The 23,051-nt window shown below is 39.9% G+C and overlaps 1 protein-coding gene across 5 annotated transcripts in view; it reads left to right on the top strand.

Annotated features, from left to right (window-relative positions):
- Positions 1 to 23,051, top strand: part of rap1gap2a (RAP1 GTPase activating protein 2a) — an 85,956-nt gene that overhangs the window by 48,667 nt on the left and 14,238 nt on the right. For all 5 annotated transcript variants that reach the window (XM_069701737.1, XM_069701653.1, XM_069701564.1 and 2 more), the window contains one exon: positions 15,746 to 15,830. In XM_069701737.1, coding sequence (XP_069557838.1) covers positions 15,746 to 15,830 — 85 coding nt within the window. The remainder of the gene's footprint in view (positions 1 to 15,745; positions 15,831 to 23,051) is intronic.

The following is a 23,051-nucleotide window of genomic DNA, read 5'->3' as shown; positions in this document are numbered from 1 at the left end:
TGTGTGTGTGTGTGTGTGTGTGTGTGTGTGTGTGTGTGTGTGTGTGTGTGTGTGTGTGTGTGTGTGTGTGTGTGTGTGTTCACGCTTGTGTATATAAACGTCAAATGTGCAGCACTGAATGCACTTTGCTACTTTGTTCTAATCGCCCGGACCAAAATAGGCTGTATCAAAATAGACTGTAACTCACTTTGAGAATGCTGTTAAGTTTATGTGACCTCCTTGTGTGTGTGTGTGTGTGTGTGTGTGTGTGTGTGTGTGTGTGTGTGTGTGTGTGTGTGTGTGTGTGTGTGTGTGTGTGTGTGTGTGTGTGTGTGTGTGTGTGTGTCTTTGTGTCTGTGTCTGTGTGAGGTTGTGTAATTTTGTTTCAGATACTTGTAAAATGAACCCCTGGAGGCCAGGCTGCATTAACAACCATGCAAATTTGGCATCTATCCCAGACCTCCTGGGGCCCCTAAAAGCAGCAGGTTCATTGTGTGACAATTGATTTGTGGTGATTGAATCAATTGTAGTTTTGTTTGGGAACATGCACCATTTTAAGAAAGTGTCAATGGAAAAGCCTGTAAAAGTCCCTGATCTTTAAGACTTAACTTGTTTAAGGAACCAAGCCGGTATCATTTTACTGACATTTTGCATATTCCCAAGTAAATGTCTGTCCCTCCACAATTTCAGGGAGTTTTTTTGTGATTGTTGTGAGCAAAAATTATAAAAAAAAATTGTTTTTTGACAGTTTAAAAAAAAAAAAAAATCTAATTTATATATAATTTTAGTTCAACATGTACTTTAAATGCACAAAATAAAGTGCAGTGTCTTACAACTGGAAGTATTTATAAGGCAATTTAAACATATTCTTCATTCCCATAATAAGACCACATTTAATCGTGTTACTTCTGTTTTGTTTTTTTGCCATTTGTTTATTTTTTTCCCCGTTTTGTTCTGGTTAGTCCAGTCAGCTGGCGTGTTCAGCGGAGAGGTTGAAGAGCCTTGCTGATTAAAAAAGAGGATATTATATATATATATATTATATTTGTTGCTAAAGTGTTTTTTGTTTCTTTATGCTGTGATACCTTAAGCAGAGTGTCTGTTGCCAACATTTATTGTGGAGAAATCACAGGATTTTTGCAAAATTGCAGGCACCTGCAATCATTGCTTGAAGATTGCTTGAATTTGTGTTAATTATTGCGGACACAAGGTGGCGATTTCCTTGAGGGGCTAAAATATGTATTTAATTAAACTACCATCGATTAATTGCCAGCAAACCTGAGTCCAGATGGTTTTACAGCATACAGGTATTTGTTTTAGTGGCTTTAGGCAAACTGTATTTGACAGCAATAGGGTGCATATCCAGCGATTGTGAGTATAAGGAGGACAGTGGGGCCTTAAAAGTTAATCTTTTGCTCCAGGGACCCTCTCATGGACAGATCCAGCCATGCCTGGAGGCTATGATTGTCTCTGAACACAACAATGCTGCATACACATTTTAACACATTCTCTTTTTGCTTTTTGGGTTTTTCACGTGCTTCCTAAGGGAATTATGATTTTGATTTTGCGTTGTATTGGCTCATGTTGAATGACAGCAGTACTGGACAGAAGAAATAGCCTGAAGCATTGCCACAACAATGTTGTACTGCTGTCATTTCTATTGTCGGGGCTGGGTCACAATATAATCCGGGTGCTATTGCCGATACTTTTAAGGTGTCTTTTGCCAAGTGGTGGTTATTACGTGCATGATTGCATCCTTTTAGACTTTTAACACTGTTATTACAATCAATTGTGGAGTCTCCATTGTGAAGAGGATATTTCATGCCCTTTGAAGAGAGGTATTCTAACTATGAATACAAGGAAAAATAAATTACAGACTGATTGATGTTGTTAGAGCCGAGCATTTTTAACCACATAATGATAGGGGAAGCAGCATGGACTGTTAGAAAAGAGTGTTTTATTGGATTTTTTTTTCTCTTCTTCTTGTCACTCCTCCTTTCACTTTGCAGTAAAGAATTAAAAAAAATACTTTTTACTCAGTTTTTCCCACAGTTTTCAGACTTTCTTCAATACAGGGAACACATGCAAGAGTCTTGGTAAACATATACAGTCTTGTGTCTTTCCCTGTCTTCTGTTTTTACTCTCACTCTTCATCGCTATGCACACTGTATATTTGCCCTCCATTAATTGAACAGCATGAGGTCTGCTGCTTGTATCTGAATGTTTATATTAGCCTCCATGCATTAATGTTCTCAACAGCTTATTTATCTCCAGCTGCAGACCTGTTGTGTGTGTGTGTGTGTGTGTGTGTGTGTGTGTGTGTGTGTGTGTGTGTGTGTGTGTGTGTGTGTGTGTGTGTGTGTGTGTGTGTGTGTGTGTGTGTGTGTGTGTGTGTGTGTGTGTGTGTGTGTGTGTTGTTTGTTGGTTTGTGTGTGGAGTTACATGTGTTATAAAAGGCAGTTCTTATACAAGAGAGAGAAACTCATTTATTATGTTTTTTTTAAACCTAATCTTTAATCACAGCATGTGGCTCTCTGTTGTCCCCCTAAGTGCATATGGAAATGCCCAGATATAGAAATTGCTAACGTCATATTAGTACCAGTGATTATAAAAACAGATGTCAAGCTTCATAATAAAACCACACATTGTATTTGGAATGAGGCTTTACAGGAAATGTTTACTGCCTGCCCATTAATTACATATAAGTGTAAACTGGTGCTGCAGAAATTTTATTCAGTATGATTCGGATACAAATCCATCCTTTCAAAGATCAAAGATGTTTGTGAATTGTGGATGCCCCTGTGAAATGATCAGAATCCCTTTAGTGTATTTTATTGAGGGTTTATCCTAACTCATCACAATAACCTATATCAGGGGCATTTAAATTTTATTTTTTTTTCCCTTGGTGAAAAAACTCAAGGGAATCCTCTAAAGGGAACTATAACTAAAAGCAGGTCTTACTGATGCAAAGTTTCATGGATAGTTCACTTCAGTGTCAAAAAGGATTTAAAGGATTTAGCTCTCCTAATCTCTCATATAGTTGTATGCATAAAGTGCTTCCACCAGCAAAGCATTCATATTGTAACAACCTTAATTTCATCATAACAGACTGGATTTTAAGCTTACTTTACAGGACTTTTACATATTAATGTCTGTTACATTCAAGACCTTGCAAAATGAGTTCATACAATATTGATAAAAACCACCACCATGTAAATCTCTCTGTATGTAACACGATACAGAGGCTTTAAATCTGGTGTCTGGTGCCACCAGATTTTATGATTTGGAGATGATTTAGCCCGTTGCTAACTTGAGTGAGGGATCAATAACTCAATTGTGCTGTTCTTCTGTACTTTCCGCATGTTATTGAACCAAACTGATCAAATTCTGATAGTGAAATGAATCAATTCATGGGAGTTGTGATGCTCAAAACAATTTATCTTCAGTTTTACAGCCACAAAGGTATTGACATAGTATAGGCTGCAGCACAGCATTCTATGTAAACACATGTCGACAGTGTTTTTGTAGTTAGGCTACTCTCACTGGCAGAGGAGAAAGAAAAAAGTTAAATGATAGACCAGAATTGACTGGACTGTCATATCTGACAATTAATTTAGCACAAAGTCTGGTTCTGTTTTTTTGTCCAAACTGATGACATATAATGTGTTAATTAGTGATTTTTAGAGGTCCAGTAGGTAGATTTGTTGGCAGGCTAGCTATTTTCCCTCTGTTTCCAGTCTTAATGCTAAGATAAGATAACAGGCCGCTGACTCTGGCTTCATATATGTTAAACAAACATGAAAATTGTATCAGCTGTATTTAGCAATGAAAAGGTTAATGTGTGCACGTTGATTTATTTAAATGGACAGCAGTTCGGTCCCAGTTGGATCTTCTGCAGATCAAAATGACTGAAAATTGTCATTGCAACTCACCAACAGGCTGACTGGCTCCTCAGATAAAAAGTGTGGTCAACCATCAGTACACACAGGGTGATTAACGTTTCGGAACAATTCAATAATTACACAGTGGAAGCGCCATCACAAATACATCAATCCCATTTGCCTGCAGCTGCATGTGATGCTCTTTCTAATGTGAACTGTTCCTTTAGCCAACAGATCAGAGTGACTGTAAACGGTCTCCCTTTAAATGAATTCCCTTTCTACATCCCCACAAGGTCTTTCTCACCTTCTGTATATTATTTACAAGAACTGTCAAAGTAATTATGAGAACAGACATACAATAAAATGTGCTGATGAGTTGGTTATTAGTCAGCCTTCGCTGACTGAGTGCAGCAAGACGGTCGGCCTGTGGAGGTGGATTCAGACGTGAAGTCCTTCATCCTGCTAAATGTAGCAAAAACTAAAGACATGAGTATTGATTTCAGAAAGTCATCCTGTGCTGCTACACCGACTGTTATTAAGGGTGAGGAAATTGAGCTGGTGGGACAGGAAAATATTTAGGCACTGTTCTGGACACAACATTGTTTTAAAATCAATGAATTTACTCAAATAGGAAAGCTGAATTTTTTTCCATCCTAAAGGAAATTAACTGTTGACTGTTTTTCATGCCTCGATGACTGTTTTACAGAAACAGTCTTATCCTTATTTACTGTTTGACATGGAGATCGTTAGCCTACACTGCTGGTAAAGGGCAGGCTTCTTAACATGACGAAAGACAGCAGTTGGAGTCAGCGTGGGACATTAACAGCAAGCAGGTCCACAGATCAAGAGGTAGCGCTATTTTCTTTAGCGCTTTGCTACAGACTGCCTCCCTCAATGACAAAACAACTTGAGTCTTATCCTTGTGTGGATGAGTATTCAGATTCTGAACATTGAATACGTCATGCACATTAATGCCTGACCTCGTGGCCTCCCTTTGTGCTGTGATGGACTTGCACTTATACCCCCTCCCAAATCTGTACTCGACTTTCAAAATGGTTTTAACTGTCGCTGCTTTTACTGTCGCTGTTGCTTTTAATTATTTTATATGGTCTGACAGTTTTCTGTGATCGTGCCACTTGTCTGATTTGTTTTGTTTTTATCCCTGTTACCCATCATATTTCCCTTTGGACTGCAAAGATTAATTTGATTTGACAGTAATTCAAGTACAGTTCAACAGTTGTAGTCCCTCGAGAAAAAGTCTCATCAAACACTACTTAGTTGCAATCAGTTTGAGGGTCCTTGAAATGGACAGTAGAAATGTAAATGGTTAGACACAAATTGAGTGGAGTCTCCCTTTGGAGAGAATATAGTACACCTTGGAGCAGGTCTGTTGTTTTCAACCAGCAAGCACTCTGTTACCATCTTGTACGTCTTCCACTTTGGCTCATGGAGTCTATGTAACAGTGGCCATGTGGTTGTTGAAATGTTTGGGACCGAACAACTGACAAAGAGTAAATTCCACTAGCAGCTGGTCACGGCTAAAATCCTTCAGGAATAACCTGCCTGGCTTTCTCTGGCCTGCAGAGTCAGCCAGCAGCACTGCAGCTCACCGGGCAGTGGTCCAGAAGAGGGAAGTGGCAGTCACAAGCACATGGATCTTTCTTCAGTTGTGTGACTGCACATGGATTCAGTCTAATTTGAAAACAAATAGGCAAACAATGGGGTGTTTTACACTTAGTTTGCAAAGCTCTGCTGCCCTTACTTTCTGTTTGCTGCTATCTTACTTCCTGTTTGCTGCTATCTTACTTCATGTTCCAGCACGCAATTCACAACAGGGAAAGATTCACCCTTATGACAAGACACTGACGTGACATTTTTCCTTCCATTTAATTTGGACATTTCTTGCACAAACTCACAAGCAAGACTGTTTTTTTCATATGCTGTAAGCGTTATGTTGTAATTCTTTGGCCTCGTCAGTACCAAGTTAGGTTTGAGAGTAAGGTAGTCAATTAAAAAGCATGGCCATCTAAATGTTAAAAATTCTGATTATTGCTCTTCTGAAAGCCCCACGCAGAAAAAAAAACCTTGTCTAGCTATGTTTGATTTGTTAAGATTATTTGCCAGGCTGCCAACTCTCATGCTTTGACAGTAAGACTCACACAATTGCCACATATCTCACAATGTTACACCACACATGCCTTTTCTCAAGCTAACTTATCGTCTTCGCTTCCACTGATGTACAATTAATGATTTTTAAGCAAAGAACAGCAAATTTAGTTTTTCAAGTTCAGATTGGGTTTAGGAGGGACAAAGCAATAAAGTTAAAGGCAGCACTCCTCACAGATTTTCTGTGAACACGCTGATCGTCTTCTGATTGTGGAGCAGCCAATTGCAGTGATGTTATGGTCAAGCACTCTCTGATCATGAATGGAGCAAAGCAGGGAAGAATGTGATGTTGTTTGGCATGACTGACTTATGCTAGTCAATGATATCAAGCACCCCACCGCGACCTCGGGAACAATCCAGATTTCCTGCTGTAAGAAAAATGTTAATAATCTGTCGATAAACCTTTTTCCCAAATCATGTCTTTCAATGCGGCCAATGGGAGATTCTCAACATTTGCACTTTTAGAGAGAAAACTTCATCAGACAGATTAAGTGCAGTCAATGTTTTACAGTGCGGTCTTGCATGTTGCTTTTCTTGACCACCTTACACAGTTTTTCCCTCTCCTGAAGTTCCTTCCCTCAGCTCACTGTCGAACTGTCCTCCTGCTGTGTAACACAACCGCTTTTATTCACTGACTCACTCGTATTTCCATCCCTCCGTCTCCCCCTGTTTTTCCTCTCTACCCTCAATTAATCCCTCGTTACAACTCCCTCTTGTTTCTCTGGTGCTTTTTTTTTTACTCCTTTTGTGTTTACCAGCTGGTTATGCTGAGTGGGGGCACACACATGCACACGCGCGCACACACACACACACACACACACACACACACACACACACACACACACACACACACACACACACACACACACACACACACACACACACACACACACACACACACACACACACACACACAGGAACATGCACACACAAACATGCACTTATTTAATTAGATTTACTAACTGTTTGTACAAATATGTGTGCTTGTATAACAGACAGCCTGGTCTCGGAGTGTAATGGATGAGATGGCAGTGTCTCTAACAAGTGCCCAGAGACCCACCCGAGACGGCCCTATTTACTCAGCCCTGCTCAAGGGATTGAGAGAGCTATTTTTAGTCTGCAGAGATTCATTTATTCTCTCTCTCTATACCTCGGTCTGTGGCCTTCTCTCTTTCAGCGATCTGTCTGACGTCCATTCATTCTCTGCCTCTCTCCCCCTGTCTTCATATCTCTCCTAGTCTTCAGGACCTTTTCTGCTGCGGGGTAGTTATCAAGTAGTCTGATGTGGCAGAGCCAGTTGAGAAAAGAGGTATTCAGTGTCATTTGACAGATGCATGGCTCTATTTTTATATTTTTTTTCCTTTGCCTCAAGTCAGTGAAACTGGGTGAGATTGGCCTATGATAAAGAGGAAGTGGGTCCCAGAAAATGAATGGGATTAGATAGGATTTATGGAATTACCACTGATATGACAGAGAGAGTCATGATGCCAGGCAACTATGTTTTTCACTGCAATGCAGCATTGGGCCAGAGGACAACAACCTCTGCTTGTTTAAATCAAAAGTTTTGAATCCGTTCTTGATGCAGAACAGCTGAATCCAAAAAGAGGACTGTTCACTCCCTAAAAATATATATTTAAATCGTAGATGATATCCACTAGCCAGTGTTAAGAATGAAATGATAAGTGCTTCAGATGATGAGAAGCCCATTCATTAATGACATTGACAAACTTTCATGTCAAGCATGTTTGCTCATTACAAAACCATAAAGAGAGTAATGTGACTTATAAGGAAAACATATTTGAAATAGTGGGATGTGCATGTGCCAAATAGTTATTTTGATTATTTAAGTATTTTGAAAAGAACATCTACAAGATGCCTTTTCATCTGGTGAACACAAACAGATTGACATTTCTTTCCCTGAGGAGGTTACACTACAATTTGTTATTGAAATCGAGTTATTCAGGTCTTTATGGGATCAGAAGTTTTTAATGCACCCGCTTATAGTCACCTACAGTGACAATTAGCATTGACAGGCCTGTCCAAATAAAGTGTAAATAACTGCATAAAGCATACTTGAAGAAAGGAAACAAACATTATCGAGCCGGTGGCCATTATCTCTCTGCTGCTGGGAGGTAAATACACAAAAATGTCCATCTCTTGGCACCTTGGCAGCGATACAGACAACAACACTGACATTTCAAAGGCAAGACGAAAGCTGCAGTATGTAACCTTTCATGAGCTCGGAGTGTTTTCCTTAGTTTAAATGGTAAATTCAATGCCAAAGATACAATGTTTGTTCGTGTGTCATAAACACTGGTCATTTAGTTTGTCACCTAACAAGTCAGTAAATTTGGCTGCTACATTTTGTAAGTTTACAGAACAGTTGAACGTGACAGATGAACATCAGAGTATCATCGAGGGTAACAAACCTACGCCAGGATAATTAACCTGGTTTTCCTTTGGAGGATTGAAAGGACACAATTTCCCTGGATGGGACTGATTGTGTGTGCCTGCAGAGGGCAAGACCTTCACTGGTGTCAGTTTATTCTAACCCTGGGATTAATTACAGGAATAACTGGCAGAGGAGAGGAAAGGAGAGGACCAAAAATACAGGTGAAAACAGAAAAAAACAAAAAACAGGCAGAAACTGAGAAGGAAGATTGACAGAGTACAAGGAACTTAGCGTAGCTTCATTAAAGCTTCGACTGAATATTTCTCGCTGTGTGGGAGGTATGAAGTGGTTGGGGGCTGCATGCTATCAAAGATAAGACACGTTTCTCATCATTTCTGTAGATTCATTTTACTTTAAGGTCCAGATTTGTATGATCTCTGTATTTATATATATGTCTCCATATTTATATATATACATATATATATATAAATTGTAATGAAGTAGAACTGAATGTTGCCTATCATATGAAAACAGAACAAAGTAGTATCTGCAGATAAGTCTATACATATCTATACACACACAAACACACGATTCATTTACTTTCCTCCACTCCATCAGCAGAACAGCTAAATTAAAAGGTTATTTACTTCCTCATCTTTCTGCTCGCGAGCTCAGATGAAGGACCCCCTTATATTTGAACAAATTTACCAATTAATTTATAAACTCAGCAATGTCTCTTTTCACCGGAGTCATGCTGCTCCCCTTCTCCTCACTACCCCTCTCCATGTGCCCGTCTCTGTCTCTTCCTCTTATTGATAATGAAAGTGTTTCAGGTTGTCTGGGCAGCCTAATCTCCTGCCTGCTGTCAACTTGGTATCTATTCATATCTCAGTAAGAGAGAGAGGGCGAGGCCTGCTGTTCCCACAGGAAACAGCCGGTGACTCGGGCTGCAGTTGCCTCCTAATTATCGCTCTCCTGACCTCTCCACATATCTGTGTGTATCTGGGATGCCTGTACTCTCCTGTTGGACAGCTGACTCACTCATACATCCATTTCTTACCTCTAAATGTGGGGTGGACTTTATAACAACGACAATCTGATCGATAGCAGGTAGACTGAGGTGAAGTGGAGGAAGGACAAGAAGACAAAGTGTTTGTAATTTATGCTGGTGTTTAAAGGGAATTAAAAGTGATGTGGCAGCACTGTGGCATAGCTTTTTTTTTTAATTGAATTTGTTTAACCTTTTTTATTTACAAGTATATATTGACAAGGGAGTCGAGGCCAAGACAGGCATAATTTTAAAACAAGACAAAACGAATAGCAAAATAAAACATCCCAAGGAATGAATGTGCAATACAAGCCGTGCATTCGACAACATCAGCCAAAGAAATCAAATCATGGAGTTTTAAACTTTGTGTAATAGATTCCAGTCTGAGGGTGCAGAGTACCTAACGCCCTTGTTCTAATCTCTCTACAAAAGTTTGCTACAGACAGCATATCAAAGTCAGTCGACCACAAAGAATACAGTCCTTTGCACTCTGTGATATAAGTACATAGATTAGATGTAAGCAGCCTGAGAATTGCCTTGCATGTGAAAGTAATCGTGTGAGCGCCTGTGGGTTATTAGAGGAGGCATAAAGATCAGTGGTGAGTCAGGGATTTACAGTTCATGATGAATCTCAGGAAAGCACGGTATGCTGTGTCAATCATATGCAATACTTGAGCAGTGGCATGGAGATATAAAAGGCCGTTGTAATCCAGCACAGATAAACCCATGGCAGGGACAAGTCTCCTTTTCACATTAAAAGACAAAGTACTACTTGTTTCTAAAATAGAAACTTAATTTAAGCCTCAATTTTTTTCCAACAAGAACTGTACATGTGGCTTAAATGTGAGGGAGTCATCAATTTGAAAGTCCAGATAGGTATTTAACCCTCTCAATAACCTTTTCCTCAAGAGTGATCACTGAAGGGATAATCTGTGGTCGACTCTTTGCATTGGAAAATAATAATAATAGTTTGGTCTTATCAGTGCCAATAACAAGTTTTAGGTGGGACAAGGTGTTCTGCACAACATTAAACACACTTTGGAAATGGTCAATGGCTTCGGCGGGGTTGACTTACTCCACAATAGATAACTGCCAACAGCATTCGTGGTGTTTTTAGGCACAAGAATAAGAGTTTACAGCCATACAAGCCGCTCTGCGAGGCTCCACTTTGTCACTACGTTTGCACATGTAAATTGTTAAGAGTTAATCGAAGAGGCCATTTATTAAATACTAATTATACCAGCTGTAAGATGTATTCATACAATCCTAACTTAATTAACTTGGGTTATATAAAGCAACAGGCATCACCTTTCCCACACGTCTCCTGTAACATTAGCCTCTTTAAGTGCTTATCACAGCTGGAGCTGTCCGGTCCAATATGCAATATTGCAGTGGATTCTGCTGTGCAGCTACTTCTTTACTGTCAGTCTCCTTTTAAATACATCACGGTCAATGGGTCCTACCTTCCACAACAGGCTGTCTTACGTTCCCTTCCCTCTACACTCTCCATCTCTGTACCTCCCTTGTCTCTCCCTTTTCCTGTCTCCAATTACCATTGTATTAACTCCATTAGAGAAACCATCAGTTGTGTAATTGGCCAATCAGCATGAGGATCAGGCTCCTTATCAAGTTTCATAACAAATATTAAGTCCAACTGGAAGCAAGACTGTGCTGTAAGCCCGTGGGAGAGGCTTCGCACCCATTGTCCCGCATCTCACTCGCTCCCCGACCTTCCCGCCGATGTCCTCTCTTTTTAATTTTTCATCAGCTCTGCACTCTCCATCATTCTGACTTCCTGTTTTCATCTCCGTATCTCCTCTTCCTGTGATCGGTCATTCATGTAAAGATATGTAGAGGTGATGTTCCCATTTATTCTCTCACTTTCTCACACGCTTTTTCCCCGTCCCTTCGTCCCAGCCTATCACTGCGTGTCCCACTGTCCAAATCTTATCTCAAGGGTGTAATCAATACATGAAATAACAGAGATGTATCACATTCTGTCCCTCTATCTATTTCTCTCACAAAAACACACACACACAGACACACACACACACACACACACACACATTACCGGCATCATTAGATAAACATGATGAATGTGTGGATGTAATTACTGTTGAATCAATGATAATTAGCAGCAGCCAAAAGCAAGAAGGATTACAGACATGTTGCTGTACCAGAAAGGTACATCTTGCACTAGTTTTGATGTAAATGTGGAACATGATCTGTCCTATTTTTTCCTCTGCGAGATTACAACCACTTAATCTTCGCTCCAGGTAACAGAGGCTCGAGTTAAGTTGCACTGTATTCATTCACTCACGGGAATTTATTCAACAGCTATTTTCTGAAATTTAAAGAGCATGTTTATTGTTGTGGATGAATGAATTGTTCAGAGTTGACATGCCCATTCTTGGAATTCACACAAACCAACATAGCTGCCCTACGTTCCTCCCAGCCAGTATTTACTATGTATTTAAATAATTGTGTGGTACCCGCTGCCCTATAATATAAAGCTTAGAGTCAGAGAATTGAATGCAATTTTACCTTGTGATTTCACATCACAGGCTACCTGCTTATTTCCCCGGAGCCAAAATTTCAGGTATCAACCAAAAACCATTGACAAAGATATATTTAAAAATTACACCATCCATCCGAGTAATTACATAAAGCATTTGAGAGCTTGGTGGCCATTCAGAACTGTTACCAAACGCAACTTTCTTTTTTTCTGTACTTTGTCCTTTGTATTGCCAGACAACGTTGGAGGTATTTGATCATTATGTGGAACTCTGAATCACAGTCAATCCCAGCATTTTTAACATGTTGCACTCTATAATATCTTGCCAGACAAGGTTATTGTTCAGCAAAAATTGTGCGGGCTTATGGCAAATAGACTATGGTGAAGGTAAGGTCGGGGTTAGACACTTCAAACTTAATTAAAGTAAAGCAAAGGTCGGGGTTTGTGCTCATACAAATGCGACTAGCCCCAGATTTCACCTCTCCTGTTTTATTATTGCATTTGGGTCACAAACAAAAATAGTTCTGAAAGAAAAATAGCTTTTAAAAACTCAAGAGGTAATTTAATGTGTTCTTTACAAGAATTTCAAAGACTTCTTTTCAAGATGTCCAACTGCTGTTTGATAAAACTGACGTTATTCTCTTAGTGTGATAAATGCGAGATAAAAAAAAAGAAAAGCTAAATACATCCTTTCGTTCCGCAGCATACGGGAAAAAGAGACGTAAAGAATGTATCTGTTGACAGAGCTTTTGAGACGTTATGTAGTATTCTTACTGTCACAGTTTTTAGCCTTTCTGCCTCAAGTTTATTTAGTTTGTTCCCTGTCTTGCTCCCTCCTTGATGAGGATGCTTTCCTCATCAATATCATAAAAGATAGAGAATCGGCCTTGGTTTGGTTCACTTTAATCGGATCTAATTATTTTGAACAGAAACTGAGATCTGTGGTGGAGAAGTGAGTCCAGAATTGCTGTGTTGCAAATGGCGTACTTGTGTACTAACACTCACTATTTTGAGTACATAAGTGCGTTCACACTGTCATTACATAAACATGCAGTGCACTACAAGTACCAGGATGATGCACTCAAAAAGGTCCAAAAAAGAAGTGGGAAATCCTGGACACATTCCACCCTAAACGGTCGCCATCTTGGTTACGTAGAGGAAAGGGCGGGCCACCGACATAGAGAATTTTCAAATTAAGGCGTCTGAGCTGCCGCTGTTGTTGAACACCACATAAAAAGTGTTTATTTTTCAATACTGCTGTGTTTATTGAATGTGTTAAAAAAAGAGGGTATGAAAAAACACTTTAATTTATGAGTAAAATGATTAAAGCTGTAGATATTTTGGTGGGTGATGTGCTCACATAATGTGATTATTTTTGGTCAGTGCAGAACATCAGTGTGATTTGAGACAACAATTTCAAAATTCCTGCACTGCACATTTAAGAGTCCTAACATATAAGAGTATTATTTATTAGTGTACTACGAGAAGTATGTTATTTGTAACACAGCAAATGTCTGTCATAACAACATGATATATCTGTGTTAGGGAATGCAGAATATCGTCTGTGTCAGGTGCTGTTTGTTTACAGTCTGACCCTGGCTTTTTATGATTTTTTTTTGAAAACACATATTTCTCGCTCTCAAATGCAATGCTAATACATGAGAGGAAGGAGAGAAACCTTGGTCTGCTGCAGCAAAGCCTGATGCATTATACTCTCATCCACCAACCCTGACCTCCACACCCTCACACACTGCTCCCTGCATTGTGGGGTGTGGAAATATTTACCGAAGGATTCTGGGCTGTAATGTTGCACATTATGTCATTTGGTCATATCTGAAGCACTTTTCATAGAGTGCCATGCTGCATGCATGTTCTCGTCGAACCTTCTTTCCACCCTCTGTCTCACTTTCTCCATGACCTATTCTGCCTAAATTGTTACTTTCCGTCCTCCCTCCTGCTGTCCCAGTACGTGCTCGCCCTCCCTTCCTGGGTGGGAGTCAGTTGTTGTGGCGTAGCTGGAGTTTTACTGCCTCAGAGACGGTCCAGACTGCAAGGGCAGCAGCTCCTCGTCTTTCTCTCCCTCTCTAATGGACACACACAATTTCCATCTGCAAACAGCATCTCTGTGTGCAGGTAGATGTTTAAGACGGTGAGACAGGCGTCATCCTTGTATCCATAAAAGGCAGCCATAGGGACACACAGCAGGGACTTGCCCCAGGGACAGTGGTCTGAACAAGCTTTTCCTTTTCACAGGTTGGATTTTAAAAACCTTTGTTGTCCTACATGCAGGCTGAAGAGAACAAAGAAAAAAACAATGTCCATCAAAAAAAACTGTTGTTTTTCCAGTCTTGTAAACTCTGTCTGTCTTGTCTTAGGATGCTCATTCAGACATTGTCCACCCTTGGTTACTTTGAGCTAACATACTGCAGCATGACATTCACAGGGGGACACAGTGGTGCATTGTATAAAGGCTGAACATGTGGAAAGAACTGGCCAGTATGGACTTTTCATCTGCACCAAGGAATGAATGGGGTCGAACAGGCTTTATGTCTGCCCTGAAATGTCAAATAGAGACTCTGGTGTGACAACTGCAACAGTATTTTCGATTAAACTGAACAGAAGAAAGGAGGAGTTTTTTTTGTTGTTATTTCTGAGAAAGCTGTTGCTGCATCGTGATCACTATTTCACTATTTCATGCCATTGAGCTTCTCCATCTGTCTCCAGCTAATAGAAGGAAAAGAAGGGGCGGGTTATTTTCACATAAACCCTCAATTAAAACTCTCTTCTTGTCCTTCCATCCTCTCAGTCTGAAGTGGTTTAACTGCAGAGCAGACATGTGCATCCATTGAATTTTGTGGTTTGTAAGCTTCTAGCAAATACTGCATTTACTGAAGTACGATCAAATCTGATCTGCTACTGGGTCTGTCTTTCTTTTGTATGTTAATTTTATGCTGCTTTTTTTTTTTTTTTTTTTTTGCAATAATAATTTCAGTGGATACATTGAAATGTCTGTTTATAATTAAGACCAACAACAAAAGGATTGTAGGATATAGACAGATAGTCTCCAGCTAAAAAAGCAGGGCTACAGTGGGTTTACCATTTTTTTTTTTTTTTTTTTTTTTTCCAGTACCAGAGGGTTTCATTGTAAAGCATCGCAGCTGAAGTTGTGACGTAGCTGGATTTGATCAGAATAGATGGCAGGTGTCAGGGGTTGAGCTACGCCGCCTCTCAGCTCAACCTTTACATCTGGGATCATGAATGTGCGCTAATGCTTTGGAGTACGATTGAGTATGAGAAAAGTATGAAAAGGAAAACGGTCTTCCAGAAAGCTAAAATAAGATCCTGTTGCCATAACTATAATATTAAAAGTTAAATTCATAAATACATACCTTATTTTATCAGATTTCATAAGTCTAATTTTAGCTTTTGCATTTATTTTTTTTTGCAGTTCAATTCATTGTCCTTTTAGGCCATATTTTCCTTTTCCATTTAGCAGTTAGGTAGCTGTTGGGTTAGCTTTTCATTTAGCTGTTGCGTTAGCCTTATCGTCGCTGGCGAAATAAGGCAACGCGATGGTGTTTTCACACACAAACTTGTTAGGTTTGGACCAGTGCAAGAGCAATGCAGCTCTTGCATTGTTAATGTCAGTGCTCATCTGAATCAAACTGCGCTGCACACAGAAATGTGGACGGGTGACGTTTGAACATTTTGGTGCATCAGGAAGTAAGTCTTGTTTCTTACTCATTTTGTTTTCCTCTCTCCAGGAAACAGGAGCTGCTGAACATCTCCAACGTCCCTCTGAGAGAATGCCCCCCGTCCCCGCCCCGCACTGCACCACCCAGCATGAAGGTATGACACACGCGTCCATGCAAATAGTGGGAAATAGCGCGTGTCCAAATTTTTTATCGATATTAGTTTATTGACTTTTTCATTGACATTGCCCTTCAGCCCTTTTACACCTATCAGAAAAAAAATCGATTGATGCTGATTGTCCTCAATGAGAAATCCTTTAGCAAGCGAAGCAATTTAGAGACAATGATCAACCGCAGCGTCATAAGAACAGAGAGTTTACAAGATGACACTTATTACAAAACTACATTAAAAGCAAAGTAAGGTTTTTAAAGGCACAACCACTGCTTTATGTTACATCATTATTATTTTGAATGGTAGAATTTACTTCTTCAGTGTTTTGAATAAGCTAAAACAAACAAATACTTACATTACATCCATGTAAATATACAGCATATGTAGACACTGCATTCAATGAAACCGTGGTCATGCTGCATGATTTTTTTTTTTTTGATTTGTGCTACTTTGTGAAGAATTAAATTGTCAAGGCCATAAAGACACTCAAAATTCATCTTACTTTGACCTCGACTCGAGTAAGATTCTTCATTTATTTCCAGTATTTCTCTCTAACAAAGTAAACATGTTGACGTCATTGTTGAAACTGAATCCTGGTCCTCCCAGGAGTGCTGAGATCCTTTTTTCCAACGTCTGCTTGATGTAAAAAAAAATTGTGAAGCAGAAAGATTCAAAGCTCGTGCAAGAAATGCACTGTGCTCTGTGCCACTGCCACACTTAGAATTTGTATGTGTTTACTTTAAATTAAAAAAAATAATTCTACAAGACGTCAAATTAAAGGAAATATGCACTTTATTTCCATCCGAGCTTGTGTTTAGACAACTTATGTCCTTTCCTTGTGTGGCATGTCGTCAGGGCCCTAAATTGATTTTTAAGCACTTGATCTCACTTGCTTTTGTTTCCACTTATAAATCACTTTTATTTGCGGTCTTGCTACGAGTCTTTGGGGCTTCCTTTTGCCAATAAAAAGTTGTGTTCTGAGGAAAAAGGAATGGCAATTGGATCCTGCTGTAGAGTAGATTGAATCCTGACGAACTACAGTTTGAAGCTTAATTCGCAGACTAATGGTATCCTGACCACAAATTGTTAAGATCAATCAAACTGTTATCAAAGGAACCAAAGTGGAACAAAAATATCAGAGCAAACCACACTGAATATGAATACAAATGAAATCTGTCACACAGTAGAGGATCGTCTTTCTCAAGTGTTGCCACGCTGACTCACGTGGTGAGATATTATTCTGCTGCACATACAGAGAAAGCATGTCTCTCTTTATAGTCTTAGGTGTGACTTCTTTTTTTAACCAGACATTCACTACATTGTATTTCTCTTGTACTCCAGCTGAAGAATGTTTAATGTTTTAATGGTAACAGGGAGGTTTTGCAGAGTGATACATGAACAAGATGATAAACAGGAAAGAGACAACGGCTCCTGCGAGAGAGAGAGAGCGAGATCCTTTTTGCAGGATAGTGACCTTGAAGCAAGCCGTCATCCCTGAAGCTGTAACTCAGAGGGAGAACAGGAGTGTGCTCATGGTGAGAGCAGGACGATTGACTGAAAACATGGTCAGACAGGGAAAAGACCAGGAGAGAATATATAACATGAGTGAAATGTATAACTCAAGCCAGAAGACATCAATTTCCCTCTTGACGTGTGGCTGATTTCTGGTATTTATCAATTGGCAACCCACAATTTATCTGGGAGTGCTCTAATGGTAAGATAGTCATCATCATTGTCATGCTGGTAGAGAAAACGTATAATTTCCTAAAATCCCAGTACACATCAATTCATGTTGTGTAAAAAACATGTCTTCATTCTCTAATCGGCCAGCGTGCGTTTAAAGATGCTTTGGTAGGAAAGTGTCGGCACAAATTTCAGTTCACTCCTGGTTTTAGTTGCTGTAACACAGTGATGTGCCACTTTGTGTGTAGTATGAAGCTACTTGCTTGTTACTCTGCACCACTTGTATCATTAAGAAGGCCTCTGTGGTTAGAACGGGTTAAAGGTCAGGTAACACTGGTGAGTAAACACATACAGCAGCAATGGTGGAAACTATGTTTACTTAAGTCTTGGACTTCAGTACAGTTATGTGATTCTTGGACTTAAGTAGAATTATGTGGTACTTGTACTTAGCTTGAATATTTACATTTCTTCTACTTGACATGTATACTTTCTTTCCCTGTGACCAACTGTGTACAGTGGGATTGATTTAAATTAACTCCATCTTGACTTTGCAATATTAAAGTGTTGTACACATTATTGCATCAGTAACTGTCACTAATATAATATACCCTTATTTTGAAATGAACTAATCTGCATATTAAGTACTTTTACATTTGATGCTTTAACTATAATTTGATACTATTTTGTCAAGGCAATTTTATTTATGTAGGTGTAGAATCAATGTACAAAACCAATAGGAAAAGGACAATTAAAGGAAGGTATAATTATAGTCATAAAAAGAGGAAAAATAACAGCAATAGTGTTTCCAAGAAAAAGGTTCTACCTGTTAAAAGAAGCAAGCGACATATTTTAGGGCTGTAAAATGAAGCTCACAGACTCGTGCAACAAAATTGCAGTTCTTCGAACAACTACCTGAGGCTGGCTCCAAAAGCGAGTGAATCCCAACAGACCTCCATGTTAAAAATCCCAATTTAACAGCAAAAAAACCAACATGTTTCCAGCCTGGTCTCTATCGCTAATGCCCCCCTTTTTTATCACTCACATTTTGGCAGGGCATGAAGTCATTCATAATTAAGGGCAGGCCTGCTTTATGTCACAGTTGCCTAGCTGCCAACAGGTTCCAACCTCAGACTGTCAGCCAGAGCCAAATAAACGGAGTCTCTCTCGAGCACTTGTTCTTCCAGTCTCAGCTCCACCTAGACACCGCCTCTTTGCCCATTTTTGAAATATTTTGGAGTTAGGCGGAGTCGGGCGCTGCCAAGATGGCACCCCACCCACCTCACCTCCACCCACACTGGACTTCAAACCGGTCTTGAGAGAAGTCTGTGGGTGACGTCACAGAAGCTACGTCGATTTGTTTTTATGCAGTCTATGGAAAGAAGCCAGAACAGGAGTAAAACCTCCAGCTTGTAGTCAGTATTCTGACTGCAGCATGTACTTTGACTTTAATGCATGACTTTTACATGTAACGTTAGTATCCCTACACTGTGCGTTTGCTACTTTTATTTGTGTATGTAAAAAAACAGTACAGTGTGTTAGTAGTAGACAGGGTTAGGGACCAAATGTTAAAGGAGCCTCCTCACAGCATTTCATTCTGTGATTTTACACTTCATAATAATGCTCAGTCACAAGCCTTCAAAGTTATTGCTGCTGAGGCAGCCAAACAAAACTTGTCTTGACTCGCGTGGCTGGCCTGTTCGTTTGTAGGTAGTTCTGTGTGTGTGTGTGTGTGTGTGTGTGTGTGTGTGTGTGTGTGTGTGTGTGTGTGTGTGTGTGTGTGTGTGTGTGTGTGTGTGTGTGTGTGTGTGTGTGTGTGTGTGTGTGTGTGTGTGTGTGTGTGTGTGTGTGTGTGTGTGTGTCCTGGAATTACCTGTTCTGCTTTGACAAACGATTTTGTTTGCTGCCTGACTGGACTTTCCAGTTTAAGCTTCAGGTGTTAAAAAGGTGAATTTGACATTAAACGTGAGTGAGAGTGAAGTCCTCTTCTAAATTTAGCAGAGAGGATAGAAAGACGAGGAAGACACAAAGACTCAGATCCTTTAGCTGCAGTCGTTCAGGTAAGTTTGCACTGAGTGACCCCTAAACTACCAGATGTTCTATGTTTTTAGATCAAAGTGTGCAGATTTGTCTGAGCGGTTAAATGTATATCATTTCTACATCTAAAGTGAATGTCCTTCAGATATCAGTATTATCAAAACTGAACAAATTTCTCTTGAAACTTTGCTTTTCCTTCATCACGTCAGCAGCCTGATAATTAACGTGAAAGCAAATATAACATGAAGTCAACTGTCATTTTACAGTCATATGCTTGGTTTGAAAAGCTGTCAGGTGAACAAACACACTTCACTGTCAGTCAGTGCTGCTAAATTAATCAGTAATCTTGTTTTCCAGGAAATATTATCCCATCATGAGCTCAGAAATATAGAGATTATTCAGTACATTTTTAATGCTAAGAGAGTTTAAACATCAGAAAGGCATCAACTCCACATCTTAAAGTAAACACAGGTAATATAACTGTAGAGACAGACAGTGTGGTGATTGACTTGGTTTCCTCTGCACCTCTGAAACTTTCTGTGGTTTTATGTCTTATTTATAGCCGATTTACTCCCACAGCATTTCACAACACTATTTCATAACCCAGGGACCGAGCCAAAACAGTATCGACTGAAATATCAGATATAGGTGTGTGTGTCAGGGCCAATATCAGCCAGCGTAGCAGGTATGTGACAGATGTAATAAGGTCTTGATGTCCTGAGTTCAGGGCTGTCAGCAACCAGCCCATCGCTCCATCCATCCGTCAGGTTTTCGATCCAGAGAAAGAGTTTCTTGAACAATGCTGCCTCAATAGCAGTGAAGTGGGCTCAACTACAGCGAATCAACTCAACTATTTGGAATGTTATACACAAAAAAACAAAAGAGAAAAATAATGTTAACAAGAAAACAACATCCATCTTATTTTCCATTTAATTCCTCCTTTTCATTCATGTTTTTGATGAATTTACTGCGACATTCTTTTAATACGAAATATAACAGGGTGAGATATGTGAGATCAATCTCCCAGTCTGTGAATTATCATCATTTCTATGAAATGTGCAGATGATTGTGTTCACGATTTAACAAGAATATGTGTGAATTCTAGCTGCCAATGAGTTTGTCAGCCATTCAGGCACGCTGCCTGGTTAATCTGCCTCCGCAGGTTGCCATGGGAGATAAGAGATGCAGATGTTGCTGGACTGGAGAAGGAGAGAGAAAAAGATCGGAAGGAGGAAAAAAGAGAGGAAAGGGTCAAACTGGGACACCAGGGAAAAGTGAAAAGGTTGGGTAAACAGAGAAGAGAGGACAAATTAGCATAAGAAAACACTGAGATAGAAGACAGAACAGAACGGCGAGGACGAGAAAATAAAAGTAACAAATAGAAATCTTCAGGTTCTGGTTTAGATTGACAGCGAAGCAGAAAAACCCTTGTCCTTGCTGTCTGGACACTGTAGGAGATATAGCTGAAGACTGAACACACTATCTGCACTACATGATCGCACTCAAACACCTCCAGGACGAGCTGCATGTGTGCCTTCTCAGCTGTCATTGTAAACAGTCTGCATTAAAAGAAACTGCAAAAGGAAAAGCAACTTTTTTTTCTCTCCATTGCCCACATATGACCCGCAGTTATAGTTACACTAAATACAGACAAACACACACATCACCTTGACATGTGCAGTTGGCAGAGAGCACATGTTGACTCGCCGAGCATCTGTCAAACAGATATTGATAGCAGTTTTTATTGTTAGTTTGGCTGTCTGCTGTTGACTCTGCAGTCCTGCCACAACACTGTATCAGCTTACAGCACCTTTAACTAGTAAATATTAACTATTTGATAGGAGCTACGTGTGTGTGTGTGTGTGTGTGTGTGTGTGTGTGTGTGTGTGTGTGTGTGTGTGTGTGTGTGTGTGTGTGTGTGTGTGTGTGTGTGTGTGTGTGTGTGTGTGTGTGTGTGTGTGTGTGTGTGTGTGTGTGTGTGTGTGCGTTTGCGTTTGCGTGTTCGCGCTCGGAGTGGTGATGATACATTTATAGATTTTCTTTTGGTGCAGGTGAGCATTGCAGGGCATAGTTTTTAATCAGAGTAGTGCTGTCAAAATGTATACATTAATAGTTTATTACAGTTAGAATTACAGCCATTCATACAGCTGTTAAACACATGTCCAGGCTTGGTTTAGACACTGATCATTGGTAAGTCTTTTATTTGCAGGTTCCTCTGGCTTTGTTGCTTATGGTGCTACTGAATGACTGGCACATTCATAAGTGTGATTCTGAATGGTAGTATGTGGCATTAGTTGTCAATCACAGCAGGTTATAGTGTTTTTTTTTTGTTGTTTTTTTTAAATCCCTGACAGAGGGTCTTTGTATTATGCTTGCGGGATTGTGTTTTTTTTCGGGTTGTCCATCCAGTTGTGTGAACGCAATATCTCAACAAGGCCTTCAGGGAATTTTTTCAAACTTGACAGAAACATTCACTTGATATTTGAAGGATGAACTGATTAGAATATGGGAGGCAAAGATTAAAGCTGAAGGTCACGGTGAACTCAATTCTACACTTTAACATGAACATGATATCTCAGGAAAGATGGAATTTCTTCAAATGTGACACATTTGGCCTGAAAGAAGAACTGAATAAAGTTTGGTGGTTAAAGTGAAAGTTCAAGGTCCCTGTGACCTCCTGTCCCTCTCATCAGATCCCGTTTTTGTGAATACAATATCTCTAGAACGCTTTAAGGGAATTGCTTTAAACTTGGCAAAAACATTCACTTGGTACCAGTGATTTGACTGATAAGATTTTGGTCGAGGTCACTGTCCCATCACATTGGTCTATCCCTGTCCCATATTTTAGGGACATCTGAAGGGAATTTCTTTAAATTTGTCACATCTGTTTCCTGCTAGAAAATGTCAACACATGTGGCACAAACATGCATGTATATGAACTGCATGTACACTACAACTTGAGTGGTCTGCAGAGGCATACAACTGCTAGCCGGTAATTCTAGTTTATTTAATTGGTTAAACTGCAAAGAAACTTAAAAAGGAAGCACAACACTGCTGTTGTAGATTATTTATCAGGAAAAAGACATTTCGTGAGTTCCTTGTTTCAAACCAGCCTTTTTTTTTAACAAGAAGTTTGATTTGTCACCAAGAATTGACATTTCCTGTGTCTGTGCAAGTGTGTGCATGTGCACTCACACACACACACACACACACATACACACACAAACTTGCAGCCTGAACCCTGCAAACGTGGCATTTACATGTCATGTGTGCGCCGGAATATGGGCACAAAGACCTTGTAGACCATTATCACCCTCACAGCTTATTTAGGTGGCAAGGTGGAGGCCCCGGTGACGAGGACGTGTGAATGCACTCAAGGATGCTGTGTGTGAGCGTGTGTTTATGTGTGTGCGGGTAACTTTGTGAGGAAGTAGTTGCTTATCAGTGTGTGTGTATGTGGGTGTGAGAGGGTGTTAAGACTACCCTGCC

Source organism: Brachyistius frenatus, unplaced genomic scaffold (genome assembly GCF_029030835.1).
Source record: "Brachyistius frenatus isolate BFR_SWC_R1_liver_20210118 unplaced genomic scaffold, ASM2903083v1 Contig_1, whole genome shotgun sequence".
Taxonomy (NCBI): Eukaryota; Metazoa; Chordata; class Actinopteri; family Embiotocidae; genus Brachyistius; species Brachyistius frenatus.
Note: the sequence above shows the minus strand (reverse complement) of the source record. Positions and strands in the feature narration are given on the sequence as shown.